Source organism: Heterodontus francisci, chromosome 37 (assembly GCF_036365525.1).
Source record: "Heterodontus francisci isolate sHetFra1 chromosome 37, sHetFra1.hap1, whole genome shotgun sequence".
Lineage (NCBI taxonomy): Eukaryota > Metazoa > Chordata > Chondrichthyes > Heterodontiformes > Heterodontidae > Heterodontus > Heterodontus francisci.
In genome coordinates, this window is record NC_090407.1 from 25,889,680 (window position 1) to 25,912,914 (window position 23,235).

The window sequence follows — 23,235 nt, forward strand, 5'->3', positions numbered from 1 at the left end:
CCAATATCCCGTGATGCCGCGGGAGCCAGCGTCGGCGGCACCTCCTCCAATATCCCGTGATGCCCCGCGATTGTTGGGCGCGTCGGCATTGGGTCCTCCGGTAGTTGGTGGTGCGGCGGGTAGTAAGATGGCGGAAAGTGATTACGAGTCGGTGCTCTGTGTGAAGCCGGAGGTTCATGTTTATAGGATCCCGCCCAGAGCAACGAACCGGGGCTACAGGTACACGGGGCCTTCAGGGAAGAAGGGAGTGACGGCTCGCCATAATAATAAAGCACGGTCTGAGTGGTAGTGGAAGTTCTCGTTTCTAGTGAAGGGAATGCACGCGAGAAAGAGGTTGACTGAGGGGTGTGGTGGGGAATGAAGTAGTAGAATAACTTAAAGATGCAGAGTGAGGGAAAATATAGGTCTTCAAGAGTTGGGGAATGGGGGAAAGAGTCATGGAGGACAGTGACATGATCTTCATGTAAGAAAATGTGTGCAATCCCAAGAGGGGAAAGACTGACCTCCCCTGGAATGAGGAACTTTTTTTTTGTATTAATCATTTTGAACTTAGCCTTAACAATTAAATATTGGATGATCAGTGAACAATGTTAATTCTATAGCTGTAGCGTCTCCCTTTTGAGAAAATAGCCGCAGTACCATAAACATTGTAAAACAAAATAATGCGCATCCTGTTGTTTTGGCCATTGCTAAAACAGCATTTCTAAAATTCTGGCCACTAGTTGGAAATAATTTGATTGTTGATCACTAAGTACAACAAATAGTAAATGCAGAATCTTGTCCAAGGATCCTGGGGAAAACCCAAAATGTGATCTGGCCATAATTGTCTCTGGCATTATTTGATATGGTATCCAGTCCCATGTCATTTGGGTGGCTCTATGCTATTTGGAATGACCTGGACAGCTAACTGCTGCTACTTAAAGCTCTGGGAAAGCCCTCCTCACTTATTCAAGGTTCAAATGTGTAACTCTGTTAAAAGTGGTTTTGCTGCAGAAATGTGAACTATTTGTGTTGAACTTATTGTTACACAAGTGAAATTGAATAGTTAATTGTATGCCACATTGAAGGCCAAAGCTGTGATGGTGCAGTTGTATATCGGGCAAATATTGTGTGGACAGTATTGAGAGCTTGCAGAAGAGAGCAGTGTTGATGAGGTCTTGCATTTATGGTCACCCTGCTTATAAAAACTTGAGTGCCTGCATTTTCCCAATTGTCTAAAAAAAAAACCTCCTATTTTACCTGTGCTAATAAATTAGATGAAAATAATTACATGTTAACATTTTATATTACAACCATTCAAAAGCAAAATTAAATAAATGAGTTTCACAAGGAAAATTTAGAGTTACATCAGTTATGTTTCTGGCAAGACATTGCTTGCTTCCAATTACTGGCAGTAATCGACTGTTTAACTCCTACATCTTCCAGTAAAATCACTGACCTCTTGTTTCTAAAATCTCATTAAAAGAAATACCTCACGGGTGCAAATGAAAAAGGTGGTACTTGTTGAGTTAGAAGTGTAGTAAAGGGAGATGGGACTAGTTGGTTTAGGGGAGGCATAGAAGGCAGGGTAAGAGGAATAGTAGAAGGAGGTGACCCTTGTGAGGTGAGCAGGCCGGTGCAGAGCTATGAACCTACTGGGTTGGTGGAGTGTTTATTTCATAAAGCACGATAATAGAATGTACCCCTTTACTGTTTTTTTTTATTAAAGTTAGTGAACCCGGAAACTGACCTTGATCCTGTTGTTGAATTGGAGTGCTTGGAGGAAATGTTTCATATTGTCAGGCAGGATGCTGTTACTACAGAATCTGGTTTTTGAACTTTGTGCAAGGTCCCATTAGTACTGCTCTCAAAACATAGCTAACTGTTCAATAATACAGGCTGTGTAACCGGAATGGAGATTGAGTATAATGGAAAATGCGAAGTTGTCTATTTTGGCAGGAAGAATAACAAAGAAGCATATTATCTAAATGGTGAGAGATTGCGGAGCTCTGAGATGCAGAGGGATCTGGGTGCCCTAGTGCGTGAATTGCAAAAGGTTAGTATGCAGGTATAGCATGTAATTAGGAAAGCTAATAGAATGTTATCGTTTATCGTGAGGGGAATTGAGTACAAAAGTAGGGAGGTTATGCTTCAGCTGTACAGGGCATTGGTGAGACCACATCTGGAGTACTGTGTGCAGTATTGGTCTCCTTATTTAAGGAAGGATGTAAATGTGTTGGAAGAAGGTTTACTAGACTGATACCTGGAATGGGCAGGCTATCTGATGAGGAAAGATTGGACAGGCTAGGCTTGTATCTGCTGGAATTTTGAAGAATAAGAGGCAACTTGATTGAAACATGTAAGATCCTGAGGGGTCTTGACCGGGTGAACGTGGAAAGGATGTTCTCCCTTGTGGGAGAATCTAGAACCAGGGGTCACTATTTAAAAATAAGGTGTTGCCCGTTTAAGACAGAGGTGAGGAGAAATTTTTTCTCTGCAGATCATGAGTCTTTGGAACTTTCTTCCTCAAAAGGCAGTGCAAGCAGACTCTTTGAATATGTTTAAGGCAGAGGTAGATAGATTCTTGATAAGCGAGGGGGTGAAAGGTTATTGGGGGTAGGTGATAATGTGGAGAAATCAGTTCAGCCATGAACTTATTGAATGGCAGAGCATGCTTGAGGGACCGTGTGGCCTACTCTTAATTTGTATGTTCATAGGAAACAACTTGGCATAAGGGCAAGAGCTGAGGATTGGTTTCACACTGTATGCATTAACAACAGTAACTTTCATTTATATAGCATCTTTCACTGTTAGTAAAACATCCCAAGGCACTTCACAAGAGTGTTACAAAACCAAATGTCACACCGATGCATGTAAGCAGGTGTTAGGAGTGGAGACCAAAGTTTTGTCAAAGAAATAGGTTGTAGTGAACAAAGGTGGAAAGGCTAAAGGAGGGAATTCCAGAGCTTAGGGCGTTGGCAGTTGAAGGCACGGCCGCCAGTGGTGGAGCGATTTAAAAATTGGGGATGTGCAAAAAGCCAGAATTGGAAGCATGCAGATATCTCGGAAGATTGTAAGGATGGGAGAGGTTACAGAGATGGGTAACCATGGAGGGATTTGAAAACAAGAATGAGAATTTTAAATTTGCGGAGTTGCTCAACCAGGACCCAATGTAGGTCAGCAAGCACAGGATGATGGGTGAACGGTACTTGGTGCGAGTTAGGATACAGGTAGTAGAATTTTGAGTGAGCTTCAGTTTATGGAGGGTAGAAAATGGGAGGGTGGCCAGGAGTGCGTTGGAATAGTCAAGGTGGAGAAAACCTGCTGAGAAAGAAACTCCTATCTTCAATGCGAATACAGTGTTTTGATCTTGTATTACAATTGAGCTGCTACTGAGGAACCCTATCCTCCAGGCCTCAATAGATAAAGTTTCCAATGAAGTGAGGATTCTGTCTATAGAATTGCTCCACAATAGCGCAGCAGACCTACCATCTTCCATGCAGCATACTCTATGTTTTTCACAACAGGTCTGTCATGGAGTAATTTAACAGCATGGGTTCCAATAAAATAGAGTCTGGAATAAATTAAACTTCAGGAAGTCAGCATGAGAATCTTGAGCTTTGGAAATCCCAGCTAGATTCTGGGAGTTTTATTTGTGTAACTGAAAATATTTACTGAATTGCACACTATTTAATTGCATGTGTGTGAAATGCTTGGTGAGAATTATCTGCATCAGCAAAGTTGTCACCATCCATCCACATTCAAGTTATAGCAAAATAGAATTCTTGCCATGTTAGAATTCATGTATTCATTTTGATTGAGAATGTCTTGGGGGAGTGTTGTGATAATATGCAATAGAACCCAGGCAACTACAAACTGGAAGTTCTTCCTATTTAATATTTTATTGTGACGTGGCTGCAAGCCACTCACCTGCCCAGCTGGGAAGCATTGCTCTGAGAAAAATGATGCGGGCAAAAATATAATCTTAAAATTGTGTAAAGTGATTGTATATGTATGTGCATAAATAAACCATAGTTACTTAGAAACATCTAATAATTATGACAGGCAGAATCCCACTAATAACATACAAATTGAAAGTGACAGTTACCAGCAGAATCCACAGACAGTTTGCCAGCTAATTAACATCACACTGCCTGATCCCTCTGTGAAACTACAGAACGTATGTTTCCAGGAACATACTGAGAGAGCCAGTCACAGTGCCATTGTTGCTGCTGGACATGTACTATTAGTATTATTCTCTGTTTCAACTCTGTTTATCATTCAAACTGCAAGGTACGTGATGCACTAAATAGCTGCATCGATCACTGCTTAATGTAACTACTCTTGCTGATTCATTGGTGTATGTCTTGGCTTCGATATTGTGATAGGATTTGTTCTTTCCCTCCAATTTAATCCCTTTCTGGTCCAGAAATCACTGACTGACTGTCCCATGGGCCCCACAACCTAGGCCAGGTACCTATTCCTCTTGAGAGTTGAGCAAGCAATTTGACTTTACCATCGTGCTTCACTACCTCTCCTGTTGCCCAGCTATGTGTGACTGCGTTGACTTGGTTCCACTTCTCCCTATCAAATCATAGCCAGAGCATTGTCCAGCCAGGGCTCATCTTCCAGTGGCCTGCCATTTTAATTCTCCATCTTGCTCTCACTGACATCTCTATCCTCAGCCTACTGCAATGTTCCAGTGAAGCTCAATGTAAAGTCGAGGAACGGCACCTCATCTTTCACAGGCACTTTACAGCTTTCTGGACTCAACATTGATTTCAGCAATTTCAGACCATAATCTCTGCTGTCCATTTAGTTTCCTTTGCATGTTTTGGTCTTAATCTTGTTTTGCTTTCGGATGGCAGCTGTTCATTATTCTGCCATAAAGCCTGGCTCGGGTATAAAATTAAAACCTGACCTGACCACAGACAGCCCAAGCCCTTTTAATTTTTTTCGCTCCCAACACGATCCAGCTCGACACGAATCTCCTTCATCTGTTCCAGCAGCAGGCTATTCCTGCAGCTGGATTTGTGGGGAATCATGGTAAGCCTGATCCTGTGACTTCCCAGAAGCAGTATCCAGCCTGACCCGAGCCTGAATGCTGGACTCGGAATTTCGACCTGACCCGAACCCGACACATGTAGGCGGGTCTAGTCGGGTTCGGGTTGGTTAGCCAGGCTTTATTCTGCCTTTCGCACCTTGTCTGAACACATCTTTTATGTCTCTACTTGTCCCATTATTACTTCCTTTGACTCTGCCCCATCAGCTCTTTTGTCATTTCATGTCTCCCGTCTTTCGCCCCATCACAGACCTTCCCTTTTGTTCTTTATCCCACCCTCCCTGCTTTCACTTGCTTAAAACCCGTTACATTTCTAACTTTTCCTAGTTCTGATGATGGGTCATCAACCTGAAACATTAGCTCTGTTTCTCTCCACAGATGCTGCCAGACCTGCTGAGTATTTCCAGCATTTCCTATTTTTATTTACTTATCTTCTTGGCACTGCATTGTTACCTCTTTAATCCCCCAAAGATGTATCCTTTGTCCCCATTTACATGCTGCCCTTGGCAACATCATTCGAAGACATTGGATCAGCTTCTACGTATACACTGATGAGACCTGGCTGATCTGACTCTACCTCTTTACCACCTCCCTTGACTCCTTCACTGCCTCTCTACTGTCAGCCTGCTTTTCCATAATCCAGTTTTGGGTGATCTGCAATATCCTTCAGTTAAACATTAGGAAGGTCAAAACCATTATTTTCAGCCCCTGCCTCAAACTTTGTATCCTTGCCACCGATTCCAGTTCTTTTCCCTGGCCACTGTCTCGGGTTGAACCAGACTGTTCACAATTTTGGCAGCTTATTTGACACTGAACTTAGCTTCCAAACTCCTCTTTATAAAAAAATGTCTACTGCTTTCATACATTTCCCTGTCTCCATCCATGCCTCAGTGCCAAGACTTTGTGTCACCCCTCAGCATATCTCCTTTGGCTCAGTGTCAATTTTTGCTAATTTTGCCTTTGGGGTGATTTTCTACATTGACGGCACGACATAACTGCAAGTTGTTGTATATGCATAATGTCTTAGCATGTGCAAGAGTCATTGGATAACAATCAAAGCAGGAACCTTGGCTAATTTAACCCCCCCTCACCACTCGGGGCTAATTGTAATGCCACAGCAGGGATGCTAATCCTGGTTATTTTGGTTCAGTATCATACTTGCAGTGTCCATTTACTGTGTGATCTATAATTCATGTTGTTAGATATTTTATTTTCCTAAAGGATGTTGACTTTGCAAATTTATCTGCTGAATCTGGAATGATTTTAGAGTACCAAATACACAGTGAAATTATTTGCTGACGCTGTTTTACCAAGAAAGAAAAAATCAGTCTGAACCATGCTGGAAGTGCCTGCCAACTGTGTTTCACATGATCAGAGATCTGTAATGTGGAGGAAGAGTTTAAACAAATGCAGGAAGGAAACACCTAACAAGAAGCAGGGTTTACAAGCAATTGTTATTAACTCCCTAGCACAGAGCAAGATAGTCCATAAAACTAAATGAAAAGAGAAAATAAATTTTAAATTTTGCCTATAAGTAATTAGGCATAATCAGCACCAGTAATATTGACTGAAAGAGTGAATCAACAGAAGTATATTCCTTATTCTGCCCCTGGATACAGGGCAGTGATGTAAGAATAGAGCTTTCAGCCCTAAAGCCTGTCCTGCCATTCAGTTGGATCATGGCTGAAATGTCAGGACTAAATAAGCATTTACTTTTGACACTCCTCGACAATTTCTCTAGTGATTCAATTGATCCATTCACTGGCCAGTGTAGAAGTGACCTATGCAAACTTGACCAGGTTTTAAGATAATCTCGACAGAGTTAGCTGATCATAACCACCATGGAAGTTAGGCGTGCTCCAATTGGCTTCAATCTTCCCATGTTGGGAAGGAGGAAATCAACCAGACATATTACTCCTGATTACTATCCAGTCATTCCTGCTTGAAAATACCTTTTTGTGGACATCAGGATGGGGCTAGCTCTGCTTCACTAAAATCAAATAACCTGTCCAGGTTCATGCATGAAGGGTGAGCACTTGAGCAGAGGACCACTGTCTTTAGGAGAGATGGGGGGAGTTCAAAAAGAAAGAGAAAACTTGACATTTCAATGCATTGAAGCCAAGTCAGCATCACATGGACTGTGGGCAGAGTCTTTGTGTACAGGTGTAGGGGATATCCCTTGTATTCCCCATACATGAGCGACATAGGTTTATAATAGTTGCAAATACTAAAAGAAAGACTTGCATTTATATAGTGCCTTTCATGTCCTCAGGATGTCCCAAAAAGCTTTACAGCCAATGAAATACTTTTGAAGTGTAGTCATGCAAATGACGGCAACTTCAACAGTGCAGCACTCCTTCAGTACTGCACTGGCGTGTCAGTCTAGATTATGTTCAAGTTTCGAGTGGGCTTTTTTTGATGGACCAATAAGGGTAACACTAGGCTGCGCAAAGATCACCAAGTAAGAATCATAAGTCATTTACAGCACAGAAGGTGGCCATTTGGCCCATCGAAGTGCCCCTCTTAGAGCACCACTAATATAGGAAAGAAACATATGGTCCAATCAAGCTAAAAGAAGCCAAAATAAACAACAAAGCCCCAAAAAGCAAAGGGGACCTTTCCAACTAAATCATAATGTTAGCAGTGTCTGTAAGACACTCTGTACTCTGCAGGGTACAATATTCATGGATGGCATTAAACTTGCTGTCTCTCCAGGGCCACCCAGGCATGGAAAAGGTTGCAGGAGAGAGGCAGGCGAGCAGCCCACCCCCTCCAAAAGCCTCGTTCATCTTGGACCTACAAATTGCTGTTTTGAGTAGGTCAGAAGATCCTTTGACTTAATAACTCCACACAGGGCAGCCAAAGATTAGCAGAGTTGGACTAAAGTGTAACTAAAGGTTGAGGAGCAACGCCTTAAGGTAACAAACCAGTGGCTGCAACTTCTCAAACTGAATATGCATTTGGACCATGGACAACTCCTCAGATACAACCTGGGAATCCGTGGAGGTGCTTTAAACAAAACTGTTGCATGCTACTGCTCTATGCAACACAGCCCACCCCAGATCCCCAATGGAGCGGGGCAGGACTCCTGCATAGAGAGCCTTCCACTGGGGCCTCCGTTGGTCGGATAGAGATCATGCCAGGGCATGCCCAGACGAGAGCAAGGAAGTGGAGAGTGTGCAAGAGCAGCCTGTACAAGAAATGCCTGTGGAATAGCATGGAGGGATTTCCATGAGATGACTCAAGTTGTGAGGCACGGGCTCCTGAAGGAGGGTTTGAGGCCTCACACTGATAAACTCCGTCTGAGCGAGTGCACAATTGGGCAGGATCACTTCTCAACACATCTAATTGAGTCAGCGCCAATTGTGACTTTCGACGCCTGGAAGACTTTGGGTACGGTCTGGGCACAGCACCAGAACATCAGTTATGGCTCCAGTGACACAAAGCTCACTCCACCTCCATCCTTTTCATCCCAACTTGGTTACTCCCACAGCCTGGGCCCTCTGCTCTGTCAGCTACATGGAGGTGTTGGTTGTGGAGTGGTTACTCTGCTGAGCTAGCCACTGTCTGACAGAGGAGAGCTTCTGCTGGAGGCAACTATATTACAGATCCTGATGAAACTTTGATGAAGACAGGAAAGTCTCACAAGGCCATTTGTATGCCATGGAACTTGATGAAAAGGAGCTGATGAACATAAATCAGTCAGTGTATCTGGCAGAAGAAAATCACCATCGCACATATTTGGGAACATCCTTCGCGTACAGGTATTTCTGCAGGGTCTGAAGGCAGCGAGTCACAGCCTGAGCGGAGGCACACCAGCATCTGACTGCAAGTGGGAAAACCAGAACCACAGAAGAAATCTGATGCTTCCTCTATCCCAGAAGATGTCAATGAGCTCCCTCTGAATCTCTGACATATTTGGGAGGCAGGATCAAAGCGACCAAACAGTACCATAGCATAGCGGCCACTAGTTGGTTTAAGACCAGCGCTTGACCTCGTCTCTGGATTGGGACTTGAACCCACAATCTTCTGACTCAGGCGAAAGTGCCACCCACTGAGCCAAAACTGAAACCCAAACAACCAGAATTAAACAGTTAGAATGTTATGATTCATCTTTTCGCTAAATAACTTTTTACGTTTATTTTGATCATTTTCATTTCACTCTGGGCTGATTGTACTATGCTTGTTTCTGACCTGTAATTATGGGGTCTATGATCAGTTTGAAATGGAGTTTTTGCATCTCAAATTCTTGATGGCAGAAAGAGGAAGAGAAACTAAAAGCCATTACTAAGATGTGCTTAGGCCATGTTTCATTATATCCTGTTTGTATCTTGGCTTTTAATTTTTTTGCACTTAATTCTGTTTGCGGAACACAAAACGAGCTTGGATAGCAGTATCATAGAACAAGCGAATTGTTTAATAGTGCAAGGTCCTGAAAATTAATCAACCTGGCACACTGCCAAACCTTCTCATGTTTCCATCTTTGTCTCCAGTAACTGAAACACACAAACCCATAGGTACCAAGAAAACTACCTGAGCTGCATTGTTTAGAGAGATAACAATAGCTGAGGTGGAAGAGGGGAATTTTCCAAATTCAGTTATCCATACTTCATAAGATTTTGAGCCAAACACGAGTCACAGCCCCAAAGGTCCCAGGTTCAATCCCTAGTTGTTACTCAGACAAGGCAACAGTTTGACAACCCTAGGTTAAGGAAAAGGGGGAAAAAATCAGCAAGGACTTCTGATCACTAACCAATGACTGCTGCTGGAAAATGCATCTGTGTGGACATTAGAGAAGGGCAGGACTAAACTTAGCTGTTATGCCCTCCACTGATGGAATAACCTGCCAATGCCCACTATCTGGAGTTATATTGGCCATCTGGGGGTGAGATTTGGAGGGTCTGCCCAGCAGCGAATCAACATCTCTGGAATACCTGAGCTGAACGAATCATAAGTATGCAGTCGGGGAGGATGGCCACACTGGAAAATTCTAAATTTTCCTGCACTTTGCTCTTCGCGACCACGTCAAGTACTTGAATTCACTCTTAAACAAGTTTTGGGTCAGAGGAATGTTGCAGTGTAGATGATCTCTTCTGCCAGAAGTCATCAATGTTCTTTATAATGGTGGGCTACATACTGTGTTGCTGGACGTGTTCAAAGATATGCCTGTTTGTAATTCCATGCACAGAATTATATCTTGGCCAATTTGACCATTTTGGAAACTTAATGAGTTATATGGTGGGAGAATGTTATGTGCCTTTTATTGTTAACTGAAGAATTCCACCAGCCTTGGGTCACCCTGAACAGTGGTGCAGATACTGGCCTCAGATGATGGCTTGTTACTCAGATATGCCTAACAACAACAATTTGCATTTATATGATGCATTCAATATCATAAAACGTTCCAAGAAATTTCAGATGTCGAGAAATAAACCTGCAAGCGTGGTTATGTCCCTAAGTGTGAAGGGCTGACAAATGTGAATGCGTCTACCACTGAATATGGAACGGCATTATTAATGTGTGAAAATCATTGTTGAAGTACACAATAGCACTGAAATGTCTGTGCTGAGAGTGTTTTGTTTTTAAGTAGCATTGTTGTAATGCTTCCCCTTTTCTTGCTCAGAGCTGCAGATTGGAAGTTGGACCAACCTGACTGGACTGGGAGACTCCGGATAACAGCAAAAGGAAATATTGCTTACATTAAGTTGGAAGACAAGAATTCAGGTATTCAATGCAACTCAAAAAATTCAAATTGCCTGAGAGATGATCAATGTTCAATTCAGAGAGCCCAATTCTAGCCTCTACAGTAAAATCCCTTGTTTCCCCCTGCCCCGCCCCACCACTTCCCCCCAATCTCAATAAACAGCATACATACTGTTCAGGGCAGATGGAGTGTCCTGTTCACATTACACTCAAGACGGTAAGCTCAATAAAGGTGAACATACTTATTCAAAAAAATTTGATATTGATAAAGCAGCAAGTACCACTAATTGTCACCGTGATTTTAGCATGCTACAAGGGAGCTTCCTGCTGTAGCAGTAAGAGGCGACGTGATTGAAACATATACAATCCTGAGGGAGCTTGACAGGGTGGATGTGGAAAGGATGTTTCCCCTTGTGCGAGAATCTATAACTAGGGGTCACTGTTTAAAAATAAGGGGTCGCCCATTTAAGACAGAGATGAGGAGAAATTTTTTCTCTGAGGGTCCTGAGTCTTTGGAATTCTCTTCCTCAAAAGGTGGTGGAAGCAGAGTCTTTGAATATTTTTAAGGCAGAGGTGGATAGGTTCTTGATAAGGGAGTGAAAGGTTATCATGGGTAGGTGAAAATGTGGAGTAAGCAATTCAGCCATGAACTTATTGACTGGTGGAGCAGGCTCGAGGGGCCGAGTGGCCTACTCCTGTTCCTAATTCATATGCTCGTAATATTTGTCCTGTAATATCACCAAATGAAATGCCAGTGTCCACGTTCCTGACATCAAAATCATTTTTATAATGCGATAATTAAAGGTACCAGTACCAACAGTAATGTATGTGAGAAAGTACTTGTTTCTTAATGGGTGTGTTTTTGTTTACTACATGTACGGTTAGCGGATCATACTCTGTAGTGAGCTCTTGAGGCCGCACTAACCACTGTAGAAAATTGACTTGTGGGTGACCAAAGTTGTTATGCTGGTTGAAATAGTGTTTAATTTTGTATTGTTGGCTTGGTCTTTCCTCAGGAGAGTTGTTCGCACAGTCACCAGTGGACCAGTTTCCTGGGATTGCGGTGGAGAGTGTTGTTGACTCCAGCAGATACTTTGTCATTCGCATTGAAGATGGAAATGGTAATTCTACCTGGGGGTTTTGTTCAGGCCTGGTATCTGAAACTCTTAGCTCTATAGTGTCTAGTAATGTGCTGATGGACATGGATTTTTGCATGATTTTGGCTGCAAGGTCATTTCATGCGTTTATTTTTATTTAACTTGAGAATGTTTTCACTGAATTATGTGGTTTCAGCTGCCAGAGGTCATTCATGACATCTTCAGCAACACATCAATTAATTTTAACTAATCTTCTGTTGTAATCAACAGGTTTCGACCTTCCTAAGTGGTGGTAGAGCCTGACTCATCCAGGCACAGGTCACATTATAGAGAGACTTATAAGTGGAAAAACCCACAATAAAGGAGAAAGAGACTAGCCATAAGAGAATTAATTTGTATTTGTATTGTGCCTTATTGAATGCCTTAATATGCTACACTGATTTTTTTCCCCCTGATGTACACCAATGTTCCCTCTAATTTCAATAACAACAATATTATAAAGTGCTTTTTTTTATTTGTTTCATGGGTTGTGGGCGTCGCTGGCAAGACCAGCATTTTTTGCCTATCCCTAATTGCCCTTAACAAGATGATGGTAAACTGCCGTCTTGAACCGCTGCAGTACTGTTCGGGTGGGAGTTCCAGGATTTTGATCTAGCGACAGTGGAGGAGCGGCGATATCTTTCCAAGTCAGAATGGTGTGTGACTTGGAGAAGAAACTTGCAGATGGTGATGTTCCACGTGTCTGCTGCCCTTGTCCTTCTAGGTGGAAGAGGTTGTGGGTTTGAAAGGTGCTGTTGAAGGAGGCAGGGTGAATTGCTGCAGTGCATCTTGTACATAGTACACACTGCTGCCACTGTGAGTCAGTGGTGGAGGGAGTGAATGTTTTAAGGTGGTGGATGGGGTGCTGATCAGGTGGGCTGCTTTGTCCTGGATGGTTTCGACCTTCCTAAGTGGTGGTAGAGCCTGACTCATCCAGGCAAGTGGAGAGTTTTCCATCACACTCCTGACTTGTGCCTTGTAGATGGTGGATAGGCTTTGGGGAGTCAGAAGGTGGGTTACATGCCACAGAATTCCCAGCCTCTGAACTGCTCTTGTAGCCGCAATATTTATATGGCTACTCCAGTTCAGTTTCTGGTCAATGGTAACCCCCTGGATGTTGATGGTGGGGGATTCAGCGATGGTAATGCCATTGAATATCAAGGAGAGATGGTTAGATTCTGTCTTGTTGAAGATGGCTATTGCCTGGCACTTGTGTGGCACGAATGTTACTTGCCACTTATCAGCATATGGACACTGACTGCTTCAGTATGAGTTGTTACAAATGGTACTGAACATCGTAACAACACATCCCAGAGCGCTTAAAAACTCTCCTCTGTGTGCGGCCCATTTGTTGCACAGCATGGTTCCTTTTTAAATTGCTGCGTGATTACGCACGCCCACGTCTAATAGGGACCACTGCTTGTGCGCGGCCTGTTTGTTCCCTGTGTGGTATGTTCCCGATTGCCGAGCATCCACACAGCTTTAAGTTGACGTTGATGTGCGCTGCTATTTGTCTGTGAAGACAGTAACTATTCTACTCACAGCAGGATCTCTCGAACAGTAAGATGATGACTGATCAGTTAAACTGATTTGGCTGTTGGTTGGCCATGACAGAGACAGAGCTTACAGCACTTCTTTGAATATTGCCAGGGGTTCCGCGATATCCACCTGAACTGGCAGAAAGAACCTCAACTTATATGTATCATCTGAAGGATAGTGTCTACAGCACTGCATCCCTGCCTAAGCCTAGATCATGTGCTCAAGTCCTGGAGTGAAGTACATGCCCACAACCTTCAAAAAAAGAGAAAAAAATATATATTAATGGTGCATTTAAGCTACATTGAAGGATGAAGTGTAGGTTGTAATTTTAAAACATTGGAAGTTGAGCTTTTGCTGTTCCTTCACACCATTGAGAAATTGAGGGGCGGGAAGGTGGAGGCGACAAGATCATTGTACACATTCCCCTGCTTGCCCACCCACCCCATATCACTGAATAGTGAACAGACCTGCATACACTGGTTAATTTTTCTTCTCCCCTTGCCTTGGGGCACTGAGGCCAATTGTGTCTATTACCACATTCCCCCTTCATTCCCTGTCAAACTGAGATCTGCCAACTCAGTACAGAGAAGTGGTCAAACCTGTAGACTCCGCCTTGAGTGTATTGCACCAGGCCATAAAGGAACCCAATGAGTATAACAAGGTTTCGGCGCAGGCTTGGAGGGCCGAATGGCCTGTTCCTGTGCTGTACTGTTCTTCTTCTTTATTAGGCCTATTTAAATATGTGTAGCATGTATTCCCCATATACCCATTGTAAAATTTGGAAATTAAATACTGAGCTGTTGTAATCTGCACAACCTTGTCTCTGCATGTACTCTTCAATTTGTATTGTGCAATTTGGTGACCTTACAAAAACAGCAACCTCCAGGTTTTTATTTTTTTAATTTTTATTTACTTAGAGATACAGCACTGAAACAGGCCCTTCAGCCCACCGAGTCTGTGCCGACCATCGACCACCCATTTATACTAACCCTACACTAATCCCATATTCCTACCACATCCCCACCTGTTCCTATATTCCCCTACCACCTACCTATACTAGGGGCAATTTATAATGGCCAACTTACCTATCAACCTGCAAGTCTTTTGGTGGTGGGAGGAAATCGGAGTACCTGGCGAAAACCCACGCAGACACGGGGAACTTGCAAACTCCACACAGGCAGTGCCCAGAATTGAACCCGGGTCGCTGGAGCTGTCAGGCTGCGGTGCTAACCACTGCGCCACTGTGCCGCCCATTGCGCCACTGTGCTGCCCATTATGTCAGCACTGATTCAAGTTTAGACAGTTGAGGGGCAATGTAATCGAGATTAAGGGATTAAGTAGGGTCAATACATAGAAACTTTCCTCTGGTGAGTGAATCCAGAATGAGAGGGATAATCTTAAAATTAGAGATGGCCATTAAATAGTGAAATTAAAGTACTTTCTCTCACAGGGTAGTGGAAATCTGGAACTCTCAGTTGCTGAAGGCCCACTTGTTGCTGGGTCAATTGATAGGAAGCAAAGGCAGGTAAATGAAGTTGAAGTACAGATCAGCCATGATCTATTGAATGCAAAATAGTGTGGATGCTGGAAATCTGAAATAAAAACAAAGTGCTGGAAATACTCCGATCTGGCAGCATCTGTGGAGAAAGAAACCGAGTTGACATCTCAAGTCGGATATGACTCTTCAGAACTGATCCAGTCAAATTCTGGTATTGGCTCGAGGGGCTGGATGTCTATCTCTAGTATTTGTGTTTTTTATCATGAATCAGCTAGTTATGGGTGGTACTTTAAGGTTGTGTCTTGATCACGTTGATAAGTCTGCTCTACTGGCTGGAAAGGGGATGTGTAAATACTGTATCGTTTGACAAAACTTGTTTAATTTTCCAGGGCGACGTGCATTTATCGGCATTGGATTTGTTGATCGGGGAGACGCTTTTGATTTTAATGTTGGTCTCCAGGATCATTTCAAGTAAGTTGCATGACATCACAGTACTGACAAATTTTGATTGAGGATTTCTGAAGAGATGGATCAAAGATTGAGATCGGGAAATTGCAAGACCTGTCTAAGATCTATGGAGCAAATTGTAGTGGGGTTTTAATCTATTCTTAATCACTGGAGGGAGATCATATTTCCATGTTTCAGCCTCTAGTGGCAGTAACTACAACGGTATTCTCGCTCCGGGTTGGAGTCTTGCAAAGTATATGTAGACCTGACGTTTGGACATCCTGGAATGAATCAGTATGACTCAAGTCACTAATGCAACAAAATAAACTATTAGATTCCTTTTTTGGCTTATTTTCATTTTAATGGCTACTTTCTGTTGTGGTTTACAAATATTCAGCTATTCCCAAGCAACAGACTGCATTTTTTTTTTGTTTTATAGATGGGTTAAGCAGCAGAGTGAACTTGCCAAACAAGCTCAGAACCCAGACTCTGGACCCAAGTTGGACTTGGGATTTAAAGAGGGACAGACCATCAAGCTAAGTATTGGGGTGAGGTACAGCAGAAGTTAATGTTAAAATAATCCTGTACCTGTTTTTTTTTTAAAATAAGACAAGATAGTATGACCAGAGGTCAAAAATATAAACTGCAAAAAAACAGTTTAAATCGGATATGAGAAGAAGCTTCTTCACACAAAGTTTGATAAATGTATGGGATACTAGGCCTGCCAGATTTTAGTAGTAAAAGCAAACTTGAGTACAGGAGAGGTGGGCTTCAATGGGAGACTTCAAGTGCCAGAAAAGATGGGGAGTCTGAGTACTGGGGAGATGCACTTCAGCGGGACAGTCTTGAGTAAGGTGGGTGGGTACTTCAACACAAGAGTTTAGAAAGATGGAGTTTGGAGGGATAATTTGAGAATGTAGGGATGGGCTTCAGTGGGAAAAATTCACCCAGCGAGAACTTCTGGCCCTGTAACACAAGTAAGAACTCCAGTGTACACCAGTTATGTCACAGCAATCTGATAAGGCAGAGAGCTGTATAAGTAGAATGCTGACCATATTTCTGTGGTATGTGGAGTTATACTCTGCTTGTATGGTTCTCGATAACCCCAAGTATAAATGTGCTATAATATGGTCTGTTATCACTTGAGGGATGGGGAGTGGGGCCAGATGATTGATTCATAAAATCTTCCTTATTTATTGGAAGGTACCAGATTCAAATCCTAACCTATGCTGAGTTAGCTGGTATCAGTGGGGTGCCATACTGTTCCTTGAGCCAAGGAAAAGAAACATCAGCCAGCGATCCTGATCACTATTCAGAGAGCTCTGTTGGAAAGTACATGCATCAAGGTCAGTGAGGACAGAATTGGACTGTCGTCAAATACCTGCAATGCTTGCATGGGCCAGGTACAGAAAGACATCTGGCAACCAAGGGACAATAATGCAGTGTGAGGCGAAGGGGAGAAAATTGTTGCTTGTCACCTTCCATGATATTGTATGTGTAATTTTAGTTCAGTAAAAACCATTTGCAACCCATTTTTATTTTCAGAATGTACGGAAGAAGGAAAACTCATCAACTAAGCCTCGCCCATCAGGTGCTGGAATAGGTCTACTCCCACCACCTCCAGGGACTAAAACACCAATACTGCTCCCACCGCCAGGGTCACAGGGCATGCAGAATATAGTGACGCAACAGCCTACGCAGTCGCCTTCTGCAGGTATAGTACTCCAGCAGAAAGATGAGTGTTTCACTGTGGCCTTGTTAACCAGTATCCTGAGTGATACTCATTTTCTCTCTCCAGGTATAACAATCTGAAATGGAGAGACAAACAGTTTTTTCATGCTGGCTTCTTTTGACTTGGAGGTAGAATTTATGAGCAATTGTAATTGACCTTTGTTTGCTTACCAGAGTTTATAAGTAGTTACAATTGCTTGGATTTGTCTATTTAGACCAATTCCTCAAAGATTGCTTGAGCAATAGCCTTAAAGGAATAAGCCAGGTTATGTTTTAGCAACTGAACATCACCGAGGCATTACAGACTGTGATAGATTTGGTTATATTCAGAAGGTGGGATCAGTTGTATTGTGGGTGCCCAATTTATGCTATTTATACCGTAGTCTTGTGGATTCACCCTGAACTATCTGTGCTTGCTGGGTTAATTCATAAATCTAGTGTGTACTGCCTCTGTATATAGGTTTCATTGATTAGTTTGGTTCATATCATTTTGGATAGTGCTTGCTGTTTTCATTTGATTGATCTATAAATTTTGCAGAATTACTGGGAGGCTTTGATTCCCCAAATCCATCTCCTGCTTTGGCTTCTCACACTGCCACAACTGACCTGTGGGGAGACTTTGCAACGGCAACCAGGTTTGTGCTGCATCCTCTTTAAACCTCACATTCGTATTGGTAAAATGGTTAAAAACAAAGTATGTAATTATTTTCTAAATCAAGACAGCTATGGTTATGTTAACTTAGTACATGAAATAGATTGCAGTTAACAAGGCTTTTACATTGAACAATTAGTGAGGTACTAGATGGGGAGTCACAATACAATACTGGTAGTAAAATAGCCTAAAATGCTGATAGACCTAATACTGTGTCATTGTGACTCCAAAGCTGTTGCACAAACCTATTTTTGTTTTCATTTTTGCATGCATTTTCTCACTTTTCAAAACGTTTTACACATTCTACTAAATGGCTACTGAAAGCTCTTGAAAAACAATTTTGAGGGTTACAAACCTCAGGTTGAGAGATTCGAAAAAACTTTGTTCTTAAAAGGTAGTGGACATGCATAACAGACTCACGTCATTGATTTGGGGTTACTCGGTACTTTTCAACAGAGCTTGTTCGCTATATTAAGGAGAGGAATTAAGTTTTAAAGAGGGATTAATAAGGGTGATTTTTTTTTTTCTCTTGGGTTAGATGGGAAGGGACTTGGATCTATCTGTTCCTTTAAAGAAGTGGTGGCAGAGAGGGAAAGAAAGTCCACGATAGAATAATCATATATGGACTATCTTACTATAGACTGAAAATAATTTTAATATTCATTTCAGGACTTTGTTATGCAGTGAGTTGGCACTCTGTCCTTTCACTCTGGGACCTGGGTCTGAACCTATCCCAGACCTGAGATGAAAGTTTTCTTTGCCATAAGGATGCGCTACCTGAATAAACATTTTTTAAAAAATACATTTTGTACAAAATGCCTTCTGATAACTTTAACTTTCTTGTTCTTCAGCTCTGCTACAAACCAAGTGGCCCAGAGCACCAATTGGGTTCAGTTTTGACATGGGGCATCCTTCTGTTTTCTCCTTTGAAATTACGATCCTGAGAGACTATGATTGACACTTCTTTTCTGATGAGATTCCTGGAGATGGAAGCTGCTGGGAGTCCATGGTATCAGAGCCAGCAGGATTCTGGACACTCAGGCTGCAGCCTTGGAACTTTTCATTTCCATTAACAGTACATCTGTACCAGAACGTCTGTCCCATCCCTGTAACCACTGTGTCCACAAGAGCCCAAACATGCCTAGCCATGTAACAGTGCTTTTGTTTCACAGTGATTGGATTCATTTCATAAAGGTTAATGGGACACAAATGCTTATCAAAAAGGAGTTACCATGTTTTTGAATTTTTTTACACAGAGGTATAATGTATAATAATGGTCCTAACTTTGAAGCGTTCCTTAAACACATCACATCAAACTGTTTCACACAGGCACTGTATTCAGTAGATTTCCATTCCATATGTGATAATCTTCCATTGTAACAGTTTGTTGGGCGGGGGAGGATGCTGTGAAGAACTGATTTGTACTTAAACAACAAAGCACTGATTCATTGAAGTCCTACAGAATCACATGCCACACGAGGAAATGGGCATGCTTCATGTTTCTTGATTGATGTGGGTGGTGATGGATGTGATGTATGGTAGCAGAAGACTGGACCTTTAAATACTCTGTTTTCTTTTCCAAAATATTTGTCTGCTTTGGCCAGTGACCTTTATTTTTTGGGCTGACCTGTGAGCTATTTGTGTCTGTAAATAAGAGTTTGTCTATTTCAGTATTTATACAAATTGGAGGGAGGGAGGAAATCCTGCATCTGTGGGAGAGGGGGGAAATCGGGAGCTGTTAATGTTAATGCTGGGCTAAAATCAGGGAATTTCTTTAGAGTTGGAAAATGTTCCAAATAAAAATGTCTATTGAAACTATTTGTTTCGATGTTTAGAGTTTTTCTCCTGTTCCTGTGTGCCTCACAACCAATCGGTTATCATTGAAGCTCAGTTATTGTTACATCAGTAAACACATTGGAGTGTTGGTTGAGGAAGGAACATTAGCCAGGACACCTGGAGGGTGCCCTACTCCTTTTCGAATGGTACTTCGGAACCTTTTGTGTCCAATGCAACGGGCAAGCCTGGAAAGCTGCACCTCCAGCAATACAGCACTCCATCACTACTACAATGGAATGTCAGCCTAGATTATGTGCTTAAGACCAGGAGTGGGACTGGAACCATTACCTTCTGGTTCCAAGCTAAATGTTACTAATTGAGACAGGCTGCCATATAGGAAAGCAATACTCTAAAAAGGAATAGGTGACTCCTTGGGTTTCATTAATGAAAAGAGGTACAATAACCTGCACAAGAAGAAATTCAGCTATCACCGTGGTGATGAGCCTCTAACTGAAGGGTTTGTTTACCAGTACATTGAAGCCAGATGAATATTACAACAATTGTTCCCAAATCTCGAGTGGTGTTTAAGCAGGAGCTGAATTATGGTTTGTTAGCGTCTTTCGGAGGAGTTTGCTATTGGTTACCACAGAACAAAGACTGTCTCTCTGGCCAGGTTTGTCCCCCGCACTGGCTCAGGTAACCAGTTTAAATAAAGCAGAGCAATTCTACAGCAAGCTCCGCCCCAGGGACGCTGAAAGAGAATTCTATAACCCATCATCGACCACAGCAGACCAGCTAGGGATCACTCACTGTTTGCCTGACTGCTAATGTAGTAAGTACTGACTATTTCTGATTTATGATTAACTTGGTGATGGCTACTGTAGGATTTAACAAATGTTTTGTCTTAATATTTTACACATACAGGAAATGTTACTCAGGCGTGAAATAATTAACCATTACACTGGCAGAATTCCTTAATGATTTCAAACACAAGCCTTTTCACTCTGAATCACCTCAAAATCCTAAAGAATAGAGAGAGATCTACTCTTAATGATATGTCTAGTTCTCTGAGGTCAGGGTGTGATGGACAAGTTGATTATATTTTTCTTTTTACCTAAAGAATGATAAGAACTTTTCTCCACTTATACGCTGCCATGGAAGCTTGTCTGGAATTTATTTCTCTTTAACCCTATATTCAAGACACAATGTGAAGGTAAAGTGAACTTAATTATTGCCTTACACTCCAGGCTGTCCAAATTATGTGCCCAGTTTGTGAACAAGTATGTCTCATTTTTTTCTATGCCACCCCCTCCACCTGCCCAGCACTGAATTCTTGCAGGGATTCAGTTCTGTGGATGTCAAGTGCCATTTTTCCATTTATCACCTGTGAATTTAGCACGGCGAGAGGGACATCAGAGTGGTCTCCAAATCAGCCTTACCCAATGTCCAGGAACATGCTGGAAGCAGTCTGAGGTCTGGGTGATTTCTCTTGCTCGGTTGCATCACCCTTTCTGTTGTCCCCAGCTGAGATGAGTAATGGAACCTGCCACTTTCCTGTCTCAATGCCTTGCTATTGAACTGGATGATGCATTTACCAACTGAGTTTTACGTGAGCCTGTGAACCATATTAAAGATCAATCTGAGGTTAGCCATCTGGAAGAGCTGTGTGATTGATGCACTGGGAGTTATACTTGAGTGTTGGGGACTCTGCCTTAACCAACATCAGTCAAATTAGAACTGATCATCCATGACAGTGGTAGTACTCTTGCCTCCTCAAAGTTGTGGCTTCCAGCCCCACTCCTGAGACTTGAGTATACAATCTAGATTTAAACTTCACTGCAGTACTGAGGGAGTGTTGTACTGTCTTTCAGATGAGATGGATGGATGGATGTAAAAGATCCCACAACACTATTCATGGAAGTGCAAAGCAGTTCTGGTGTCCTGGACAACATTTATTCCCCAACCAACATAACCTATTTTTAAAAAAAAATTCATTGCTGTTTGCAGACCTGTGTGCAAATTGGCTGCCACGTTTCCTTTTATTACAATTGTGATTATACTTGAAAATGTAACTTAGTTGGCTGTGAAGTGCCTTTTCACATCCTAAGTTTGCACAAAATGGTATATAAATGCAAGTTTGTTCTTTGCAAATGTTTCTATCTAATAACTGCTGCAGTCCACAATGATAGATTTCAGACCATGTCTCCATTCCTTTGGAGTTTGGTTCTTTTATTCAGTGAGATGCATAAGTGAAGGGCCAAGGCCCATAGTGTAAAACTGGCCGCCATCAAGGTTGAGGAGAATGTGATAAATTAGAAAGTGATTAGATAAGCTTGTTTTACAAGATTGTAGAGGGAAAGGCATTAAGAAGTTCCATAGATTTGAGTGGAAAGTTCTGAATAGCCATAACTATTTATAAAATAGTGACAGGAGTGCAGCAGAGAGGGGGATTCGAGGCTGCTAATAAGGATCACTTATTGGACCATATTGGGTGCCACGATGGTACATCAAGGATGACACTGACTCCTAAATGTGATGTTATTCTAATTGTGTGAGCACAACCAGCGAGAGCGGCTGCGTTTGGGTCAGTCATCTTATGCTGAAGGTATTCACGACTGCAGGCTGATTGATATATTACATTAGTGTAACTATTTAGTTTATTGTAACAGGGTTGAGGTTTGAGGCTTTATTGTATGATTTTGAGATGTAAAGCAGACTTTTAAGTTCAGGAAGTGGTGCAAAGAAGGGTCTGGAGACTAATCGCGCGAGTGTATGAGGTCAGAATTATGAAGAATGGGACAAACTTAGGCTTTACGCCGTTGAAAGGGAACAACCGAGAGGTTACCATATACAGTAGATGTTTACAAGATATGTAAAGAGGGAAATTTTTGAGAGCTATTTAAAACTGAAACTTGACTGTAGGCGGCGCAGGTTCTAACTGGACAAAAGCAATTTCTCGGCTGGTGCCAATAAGTTCTTACTACATAGTAAACAACACGTGGAATAGACCTTGTTAGGAAAATACCCTGCAAGCATTTAACAAACCGCAATGGAGGAGGGCTTTCTGAATTGATGAATAAGGTGGGCTTTCCTTTCTGTATTTAAGTTTGCCCTGTATACTAATTCCTGCTCTTGAAAACTTATATTGAACCCTGTAGCATTTAATTCGTTGTGAACTCTACCATAGTTTTAAGGGAAACTCAGTAAAACTGCTAAACATGCTCCTGTTCACTCCCGGTCAATCTCCTGTAACCCCAAAAAATGCATTTCAAAAGCAAAAATCAACAAGTTGCAGGTTAAACAAATCTCACTTCCTTTCTTGCATTGATTAACACGTAAAATAATCCATACTTTCCATATTTTCTGGTTCATTAATATTCTCCTGTTATTGCTGAGCTGCTACCATTCTTAATGGTTTGAGGTAAAGTGCCAGTGGCCTGTCCAGAATGGAGCTACTGCAAACTATGCCCCCTTTAGTCTGTTTGTGCATGGTGCAAGTTTAACTGGGGTCCTTATGTGCTCTTTGAAAGCTTAACCTGGATCGGTACGGATTTAAACCTGCGTCGATTTTAGCCTGGGTCTGCCCTTACGTACACGATGCAGTTTTAGCCCGGGTCACTCTATATATACACACTGCAGGTTTAACCCGAGTTTGTCCTTGTGTACACTAACACGCAAATTGAGCTATGCTTCGATTCCGTTTCGGCTGCAG

At 42.2% G+C, this 23,235-nt stretch overlaps 1 protein-coding gene across 1 annotated transcript; it reads left to right on the plus strand.

Annotated features, from left to right (window-relative positions):
* Positions 1-36: 36 nt before the first annotated feature.
* Positions 37-19,565, plus strand: LOC137352192 (adaptin ear-binding coat-associated protein 2-like). The gene is made up of 8 exons (XM_068017383.1): positions 37-219; positions 10,665-10,765; positions 11,761-11,865; positions 15,307-15,388; positions 15,804-15,912; positions 16,910-17,078; positions 17,634-17,730; positions 18,599-19,565. Exons 1-8 carry the CDS (start codon positions 128-130, stop codon positions 18,645-18,647), a joined length of 804 nt encoding a protein of 267 aa, XP_067873484.1. The 5' UTR covers positions 37-127; the 3' UTR covers positions 18,648-19,565.
* The last annotated feature ends 3,670 nt before the right edge of the window (positions 19,566-23,235 follow it).